This window comes from Danio aesculapii, chromosome 21, assembly GCF_903798145.1.
Source record: "Danio aesculapii chromosome 21, fDanAes4.1, whole genome shotgun sequence".
NCBI lineage: Eukaryota > Metazoa > Chordata > Actinopteri > Cypriniformes > Danionidae > Danio > Danio aesculapii.
In genome coordinates this window covers 40130919-40140727 of record NC_079455.1, presented here as the reverse complement: position 1 = coordinate 40140727, position 9809 = coordinate 40130919, and the positions used below count along the sequence as shown (strand labels likewise).

At 39.3% G+C, this 9809-nt stretch overlaps 1 protein-coding gene across 1 annotated transcript; it reads left to right on the top strand.

Moving 5' to 3' along the window:
- The first annotated feature begins 392 nt into the window (after positions 1-392).
- LOC130214739 (phospholipase A2 inhibitor and Ly6/PLAUR domain-containing protein-like) lies at positions 393-9579 on the top strand. The gene is made up of 5 exons (XM_056446547.1): positions 393-472; positions 558-656; positions 1368-1499; positions 1817-1927; positions 9267-9579. Exons 1-5 carry the CDS (start codon positions 424-426, stop codon positions 9467-9469), a joined length of 594 nt encoding a protein of 197 aa, XP_056302522.1. The 5' UTR covers positions 393-423; the 3' UTR covers positions 9470-9579.
- The last annotated feature ends 230 nt before the right edge of the window (positions 9580-9809 follow it).

Below are 9809 nucleotides of genomic sequence, written 5' to 3'. Positions count from 1 at the left end.
TAAAACCGAAATAATAATAATAATAATAATAATAATAATAATAATAATAATAATAATAATAATAATAATAATCAACAGATTTTTTAAATGTAAGGTTTATCTCCATACTACACTTATAAAAATTGCTGCTGCTTGAAACTTTTAAGTTGAATCAAATTAACTTTACAAGTCACTTCAACTTACAACAATTAAATGGACTTAAAAAGACTTTATTCATTATTTGTTGATCATATATTTTTTTACAGTGTAGACAATGAAACTGCCAACCGATATAAAATTGCACAAATAAATATCTACTGCTTTATTTCCCCTGCCTTTCTAATGTAAATGTCAAAAAAAGTCTCAGAAAGTCCCTCCCATTTTGATAAACTATAAAATGACAGGTGAAACAGACAAACAAGTTCATTCAACACCTGCTCAAAGATGGATCTGCAAATCTCAGTTTTTCTTCTGTTCGTTCTCATCAGCGCAGGTACAAAGACAAATAGTATTTGTTTTTAATGATAGTAAAATCTGGCATCTTTCCCTCTCATACACTTGTTTGGCTTCTTTTTCAGGACACTCTCTCCGCTGTTATCAGTGTGCTGGTAGCTCCTGTACACAGACCACATGCAGCACTGGAGTTTCCAGCTGCATCGCTTCAACAGGTTATTATAGTAAGTAATACACAATAATGGATTAAAATCTATGGTTAGATCTAGGGATGATATTATTTATTATTGCTGAAATGTATAATTATGTAATAAGGTTGATAAGCATTGTTGTTAAGCATGACACAGTGCAGAGCACAAGATGTAAAAATATCTGTAAATTAGCAGTTTTCCATATTTCGTGATTCATGTTTTTATTTTTCCCCATTTAATTATGCTTTTGAATTGCATTATGGGAGTTTGCTGTTTCTTCCAACAGGTTTTAACCTTGAAAAGTTGGAAAAAGTGACTATTAAGAACATTTTTAATAATTTAAAGTGACATTGTCTGAGTTGGTGTTGTACTGTATATTACAGTACAAATCTTTTAATAAACTGCCAGTATTTTCTGTTATTTTACAGACTTTTTTCTCTATCTATTATTTCTTATTCATTATATTATTTCAAACTACTAAAATGTCAAAAAAGCTACTTTTTAACAGTACAGATAAATTTTCAACATCAACAGTCAACAGAGCAGAGATCAACATCCCATAATGCAATTCACAACCGTAAATAAACAGAAAACACTGGTGAATCACAAAATATGGAACTGTTCATTTTTCACACAGAAATAAAATTACCTGCCCTATATGACAATACCTGGTAGTTTACTGACGTTTGTTTCATTTCTCTGTGTGTGTGTGTGTGTGTGTGTGTGTGTGTGTGTGTGTTTTAGGTGGCATCAAAACTACATATAAAGGTTGTTATGACTTTACTAACTGTCCAACCGGGTCCATCAACCTCGGCATCACAAAGTCCTCTTCTTACTGTTGCTCCAGCGATCTCTGTAATGCGCAAGATTCTGCAGGTATTTTACAAATCATTATTGTACAAACTAATAACATTCATTCTTTTGGGATATTCAACCTAAACAACATCAAAAGAACTTTCTGATTTATTTTAACAATCGGAATAAGATGAGAACAATCAAATAATTTCTTAATTGTCATCTAAACCAGAAACCCTACCATTTTGAACGTACAGTATTTCCTGTTTTACATTTTTAATTTCTGTAGCTTCCGAGAATTCAAAAAGAGCCGCATATTGATAAATATGAAATGATCTATGAATGAAATGATCTTGAAATGGTCTATAAATACCAAATCTTTTTTTTTCAACCTGTAGATCCCAACACTAACGTCCCCAATGGAAAGAAATGTTATTATTGTGACGGACAGGACTGCTCAAAGACACTGAGCTGTTCGGTAACTGAAGACCGCTGCATTTCAGAATCAGGTAATCTGTGTTTGAGCATTTGATATTAGGGGGTGTACAAATTTAGGTGGATTGAACATAAAACATTTAAGTTGTCCCCCAAGAATTGTGTTGTTTCAGCTTATTTTAAATAAGCAGCTTGAACAAACAGCAAATGTCATTTTGAGTATAATAACCGGTGATGGTCTATTACTGAAGCGATAGCGAATCATCTGCATCGCGCTCCATTGAAGAAACAATTGATTTTGACAGCCCTATATAAAATTAGAAAATCACTGAAAAAACTTCAATTTTCTGTTTTCCCCAATTTAATTTGTTTTTTAACTTTCAAAATGAAAGTGAAAAACTTGATTTAGGTGACGCAGTAGGTAGTACTGTCACCTCACAGCAAGAAAGTCTCTGGTTCGAGCCTTGGCTGGGTTAGTTGGCATTTCTGTGTGGAGTTTGCGTGTTTTCCCTGCGTTTGCGTGGGTTTCCTCCGCTTGCTCCGGTTTCTCCCACAGTCCCACAGGTGAATTGGGTAGGCTAAATTGTCCATAGTGTATGAGTGTGAATGAGTGTGTGTGGAGGTTTCCCAGAGATGGGTTGCGGCTGGACGGGCATTCACTGCGTAAAAACGTGCTGGATAAGTTGGCGGTTATTTCGCTATGGCGACCTAGAATTAATCAAGGGACTTAGCGGAAAAGAAAATGAATGAAAGAATGAAAACTTGATTTATTTAGGTGTAACAAGTTAAGAGATTTTAAAGTTTGAAGACCCAAAACTAAAAATTCTGTCATTATTTACTCACCCTTTACTTTTGAAACCTGTATGAGTTTTGTGATGGCCAGTGTGGTGGCCACACACTAAAAGTGAGGCATGCGCGCGCACACAAACATTAATTTAAGCTTATTTGTTTGGTTAAATGGAATTTATTTTGTTTCTTGTCATATCTGATTTAAATAAGACACATACACTGTTTCTGTTTCTCAATATTTTCTTTATTATTTACAGTACATGTATTACTATTTTGGGTGCACACAAAATTAATTATCTGTACTGTATATTTTGTTAATTTAGTTTTCTTTGAGTTTAAGTTACCGTGCTGCAGTGCCGACGAGGAACGGAGTTTCCGGTTGTGGTCCGACATGCTAAAGGGCCGACGTGCTGCAAAGTGCCATCTTTTAGTTCCGTCTGCCGATACCATTGGCTTAATGGCTTGGAGGGAGAGCTGATGTTTAGTTTAATTTCATTTAATGATTTGCAGTGCTTATTTCTTTAGATTTATATTTAATTTTGCTTTATCTAGAATTTATGTAATTATTATTTAGATTTGTAATTAGATATGTGACTTAGTTTGTTGTGGTTGTAAGCTGTCTGTTTTTGTCTCCCCCTCCTTGTTTATTGTGGACTAGTCCCTCTGGTATAAATGTGCTCTGTCTTGTCATTTCATGGAGTTCTGTTTTTGGTTTAGTCATGATTTGTTTGGTTTGAACTCAGTTTGTTTCTTTGTTTAGATTATTAATTTTTAATTCATTTATTTATTTTTTGAATTTTTGTGAATTTTTTTGGACTTTATTAAAAATAATTATTCTGAAAATCTTTTTGTATGCCTTTTGCTATACATGCTGGCTCGGTCCCTCACAAGTGGTGTCAGAAGTGGGATTTGTCAGTAGGGGGCTTTTTTTTTTTGCTTTGGTGAACTTTCTGAGCCATGAATCGAGGAGGACGAAGAGGAGCCCCAAAAGCTGTTTCAGTGGAGCAACTGGATGAAGTTGCACAAGAGCTGGGGGATGAAGTATTACAGGAGGTGAGAGAATTGGATGTGGAGACTGAATGCACTGAACCAACAATGGCTGACTTGACAGGCTTGTTGAGAGCTCACATGGCAAAAATTGAGGCTCAGAAAGCACAAAGGGTGGCAGATCTGGCCCAGCAGGAACGTTGATTTAAAGCTCTCCAACATCAGGATGATTTGGATCACCCAGATGAGGGTGCTGGACCAAGCAGGCCATTATCTCAGTCGAGTACCTGTCGGAGAGAGGGAGCTGAAGCACGTGATACAGGTCAGTGCCAACTTGAAGAGCCTAAATTGGAAAAGTTGTCTGATGGTGACGATATTAAGCACTTCCTAATTACTTTTGAGAGAATGGCAGCAGTTTGCCGATGGCCAAAAGAGGAGTGGGTATTTCATCTGATTTCCCCTTCTGACGGGTAAGGCCCGGGCGGCTGATGTGTACATGGATGTTGATGAATCTCTGAATCATGATGAGCTTAAATCTGCAGTATTAAGAAAATATGACATCAGTCGAGAAACCTACAGGCAGAGGTTTCGGTCTCTTGACGTTGAACACCATGAAAGCCCAAAAGAACTGTATGTAAGGCTAAAAGAACTGTATGGGAAATGGATGCAGCCAAAAAGTAAGTCTATTGAAGAAGTTGGTGAAGTGATAATTCTTGAACAATACTTGAGAATGTTGTCTCCAGAGCAACAGGTGTGGGTACGAGAACATGATCCACAGTCTGCTTCACAAGTGGCTACACTGGCAGATGTGTTTGTGGCAGCACGTCAGAGAAATCAGTCCTGGTGGTGGAAATCCAGCCGAGATAACCAGAGAGCAAATCCTCCCCAGCAGTCTATGAGAAACTTCACTGAGGCTGGTAAGCCTCCTGGAGGAGGGCCTGCATTTGTCAATGCTCCTAAGAATTATAGGAAAATACCAATATGCTACCTGTGTGGTCAAGAGGGTCATACAAAGCCCATGTGCCCTAGAAATGTAACCAAGAATACTCACCTGTGTTATGTGCCTAGGCATCCTGTAAAGTCACCACCTAAAGCTGAACACTCACCAGAAAGGACCACTGTTGAGATGAACGGAAAGCAAATGATCGCTTTGGTTGATACCGGGAGTGATCAGACTTTTGTACACACAAAGTGCATTTCTCCAGCCCTCCTTCACTACACTAACCTGAAGGCTGTACGCTGTGTGCATGGCGACGAAAAGCTGCTACCCACTGCAAAGGTCTATCTGAAGGTAAGAAGTCAGACTTACCTCTTAGAGGTCGGTGTAGCCGACAATCTACTATTCCCTGTAGTCTTGGGGCATGACCTGCCTGTACTGTGGGACTTATTGCAGCCAGCATCCACCTGTAACATTGTTGTTACTCGAGCCCAGAGCCATAAGGGAGACGAAAGTGAAGAGTTGCTTGGTACTCTACCATTCTTTGATGCAGAAATCGATGGCTCAACTAAACCTAGGAAATCACGACGACAGAAACGGTTTGAGAAGATTCAATATAATGCTTCTGTAATGCCTGTTGAAAAATTTGCTGACTTCTCACCCAAGTTTAAGCTGCCGGTCAACATTGTGCAGATGCAACAAGAGGATGCCAGTCTTGTTCCTTATCTGGAGAGAGCAAAGCAGGAGGATGAAATAACTGTTGATGGAGAGAAAAGGGAAAGATTTTGTATGTACCAGGGTCTACTATATCGTCAGATGGGACAAGTGACACAACTGGTGGTACCACAGTGTGTCCGTAAAGTTATCCTTACTCTGGGTCATTCGATTCCTTGGGCTGGCCACCTGGGGAAACGTAAAACCATTGCCCGGATCAGAAAATACTTCTATTGTCCTGGTCTGAACTTAGAAGTAACCCAGTACTGTAAAACCTGCCCTGAACATCAGAAAGTGTCCTCTCACAAGTAGGGTCTCTCTCCAACCACTGCCACTCATAGGCACTCCATTTGAAAGACTGGGAATGGACATAGTTGGACCAGTGGAGAAGAGTCGTTCGGGTAACCGATTTATGCTGGTGGTGACTGATTATGCCACTAGGTATCCCGAAGTGTTTCCTTTAAGGTCAATTAAGGCCAAGTATGTGGCTACCTGTTTAGTGCCGCTGTTCTCCAGAGTTGGCTTTCCAAGTGAAATTCTAACAGATCAAGGGACTAATTTTATGTTGAATCTTCTGAAGCAGGTTTATAGGTTGCTGGGCATCAAGGGTTTGAGAACCACTCCTTATCATCCCCAGACAGATGGGCTAACTGAAAGATTTAACCAGACGTTAAAGCAGATGCTACGCAAGTTTGTTGGTGAGTCTGGCACTGATTGGGATCAATGGCTCCCGTATCTTCTGTTTGCCTACAGGGAAGTGCCACAAGCCTCCACTGGATTTTCCCGGTTTGAGTTGCTTTATGGTCATGAAGTCAAAGGTCCCTTAGCATTACTCCGAGAAGTTTGGGAGGGAAACCTAAAGAGAAATTAGGAGACTAATGTGGCCTCCTATGTGATTCAGATGGGGGAACGTTTGCAAAAGATGTCTGCACTAGCTCAGTCTCATTTGGCAGAGGCTCAAATGCGCCAGAAAACCTGGTATGATCAACCTGCTCAGGAGCGGCAGTTTGAACCCGGTCAGAAGGTACTAGTGATGTTGCCCAGTCATGAAAGTAAGCTGCTTGCAAAATGGCAGGGGCCATTTAAAATCAAAAGGAAACTGAGTCCTACCACATATGAAGTTGCACTGCATCTGACCATGCCCATTCTACATGAACTCTGCATATAAATCTGCTTAAACAATGGTTTCCTCGTTCTCCTGAATCTAGCCACAGCTTCATGATCCAGCAAGTCAAAGAAGAGGATGATTCTGAAGTATTTCTGCCCCAGTCAGCTCTAGGAGATGTGGATCTCAGTCACCTGTCCCCACAGCAACAGCATGAGGTGAGAGCAATTTGTTTACCAGAAGTCTTCTCAGAATACCCTGGCTTTACTACCTTGATCGAACATAACATAGAGTTGAAACCCGATGCTGTAGTTCGAAGAATGAGTTACAGGGTCCCTGAACGTCTCCAAGAAGCACTGAAAGAGGAGGTGGATCTGAGGCTGGGGATTATAGAACCCTCTAAAAGCAAGTGGTGCCACCCTGTGGTCCTTGTCCGAAAAAGGATTGGTCTATAAGATTCTGTATAGACTTTCGTTACCTCAACTCCGTGACCAAGTTTGATGCTTACCCTACTCCAAGAATCAGTGATCTCACTGATCGACTGGGCACCTCAAAGTTCCTAACCACCATTGATCTTTCAAAAGGTTATTGGCAGATCCCATTGATTCTGCAGTCCAGAGAACTCACTGCGTTTAAAACACCCTGGGACCTATTCCATTTTAAGGTTCTAGCTTTTGGACTGCATGGGGCACCGGCCAGCTTCCAAAGACTAATGGACCAGGTACTGCGAGGACTACCATTTACAGCTGCTTATCTGGATGATATTGTGGTTTACAGTGACACGTGGCAGCAACATCTGTAGCATCTCCAGGAAGTTCTGCAACGCCTTCGGGCAGCCGGCCTGACCGTTAACCCCCAAAAGTGTACCATCACAAAGGCAGAGACAGAGTACTTGGGGTTTGTGATCGGTAAAGGGGTGCTCTGACCCCAGGTGGAAAAGGTACGGGCCATTGAAGAGTGTCCACAGCCACAAACTCGTAAGGAGTTAAGGTCCTTTTTGGGTATGGCTGGGTTCTATCACAGATTTATCCCCAACTTTTCTGGCCGGGCGGCGGCATTGACTGACATGATTAGTTCAAGGAGTCCCAATCAGCTGAAGTGGACCAAAGAAACAGTTGCAGCTTTTCAGGATCTCAGAAAGGCCTCGAGTAGAGATTCTGTCTTGCATAACCCCGATTTTTCACCAACCCTTTGTTTTGCAAACTGATGCGTCAGATCGAGGCCTGGGAGCTGTATTGCTGCAGGGTAGCCCTGACACTCGACGCCCAGTGGCCTTGAGTCGTAAGCTCTTCCCCCGGGAAGTTCGCTATTCCATTGTGGAAAAGGAATGCTTGGCTGTGAAGTGGGCATTATACTCGTTGAAGTATAATCTGCAAGGCCGGGAGTATATACTGGAGACCAATCAACAAGCGCTACAATGGCTTCAAGAAATGAACGATACCAACAGTCGTATTACCCGCTGGTACCTGGCCATGCAGCCCGACCGATTTACAATCAGACATGTCCCTGGCAAAGAACCTTACTGCTGACTATTTGTCCCGATGTGCCAGTGACATTCCCGAAGGGAGGGAGTATGTGATGGCCAGTGTGGTGGCCACACACTAAAAGTGAGGCATGTGCACACACACACACACACACACACACAAATTATACACATTAAGCTTATTTGTTTGGTTAAATGGAATTTATTTTGTTTCTTGTCTTATCTGATTTAAATAAGACACATACACTGTTTCTGTTTATCAATATTTTCTTTATTATTTACACTACATGTATTACTATTTTGGGTGCACACAAAATTAATTATCTGTACTGTATATTTTGTTAATTTAGCTTTCTTTGAGTTTAAGTTACCGTGCTGCAGTGCCGACGAGGAACGGAGTTTCCGGGTGTGGTCCGACATGCTGCAAAGTGCCATCTTTTAGTTCCGTCTGCCGATACCATTGGCTTAATGGCTTGGAGGGAGAGCTGATGTTTAGTTTAATTTCATTTAATGATTTGCAGTGCTTATTTCTTTAGATTTATATTTAATTTAGCTTTATCTAGAATTTATGTAATTATTATTTAGATTTGTAATTAGATATGTGACTTAGTTTGTTGTGGTTGTAAGCTGTCTGTTTTTGTCTCCCCCTCCTTGTTTATTGTGGACTAGCCCCTTTGGTATAAATGTGCTCTGTCTTGTCATTTCATGGAGTTCTGTTTTTGGTTTAGTCATGATTTGTTTGGTTTGAACTCAGTTTGTTTCTTTGTTTAGTTTATAAATTTTTTCAATTTGTTTAATTCATTTATTTATTTTTTGAATTTTTGTAAACATTTTTTTGGACTTTATTAAAAATAATTATTCTGAAAACCTTTTTGTATGCCCCTTGCTATACATGCTGGCTCGGTCCCTCACAGTTTCTTTCTTCTGTTGAACGAATAAAGAAGCTATTTTAATGAAAGCTGAAAACCTGTAACCATTAAATTCTGTAGTAATTGTTCTTCCTACTATGAAAGTCAACGGTTACAGATTTCCAGCTTTTTAAAAAATATCTTCTGTTGTGTTCAAAAGAATAATGAAACTCATAAATAGTTGGAACCACTTGAGGGTGAGTAAATAGTGAGTACATTTTTGTTTTTGGGTGAACTGTCCCTTTAAGAACTTTTTTACATTACATACAGCAATTACCTGCTTACACAGTAAAAATGATTTGAAAAGTCATGTTTTTAATGTTACGTTAACTTATTTAAATAAGTCAATCAGGTTTCAACTACATATTTAATGTAGTAATGCTAAATTGTATTAACATTTTAGGCTGTCTGTTTGATTAATGAAACTTAAGATGACTAGAAAAGTTTGACTTCTGGATCATGAATCCACTTTTTTCTTTCTGTTCTTTAGGAAACATCGGAAACCAGTCACTGATTTTCAAAGGTTGCATCTCCAATTCTTTTTGCAATATCACAGGATCCATTTCTTTTCTTGCTAACAGCACATGCTGTTCAGGAAACCTGTGCAATGGAGCTAAAAGTGTCACTCAGAGTTTGTCGTTCCTTTGCTATTTTCTGCCCTCCTTCATCCTGATGCTCTGCATACACATTTAACCTGCTCTACACAATATAAGGCTTCTTTTCTCTACTGCTTTTGCTCTGGTGTGATGTTTTTAAAATGTTCTGATTTATTACCTTCTGATTTATGAAACCTGATATCCAGATTTCACTTAATATCCATATTTGGAAAGGGTTGATCATTTTAGATTGATTTGTATGGTTCTATAGAGGAGTGCATCTGCATATAATCTAATAGACAATCTACAAGCATAGTTAAATACAATAAAATAATACAATTGGAATAAAGAGTGTTTTATTGTTTTCTGAGTCTCACAGTATTCACGTAATTTAATATTACTTATTAAAATTATTTATTTTAATGTATTATTTATTA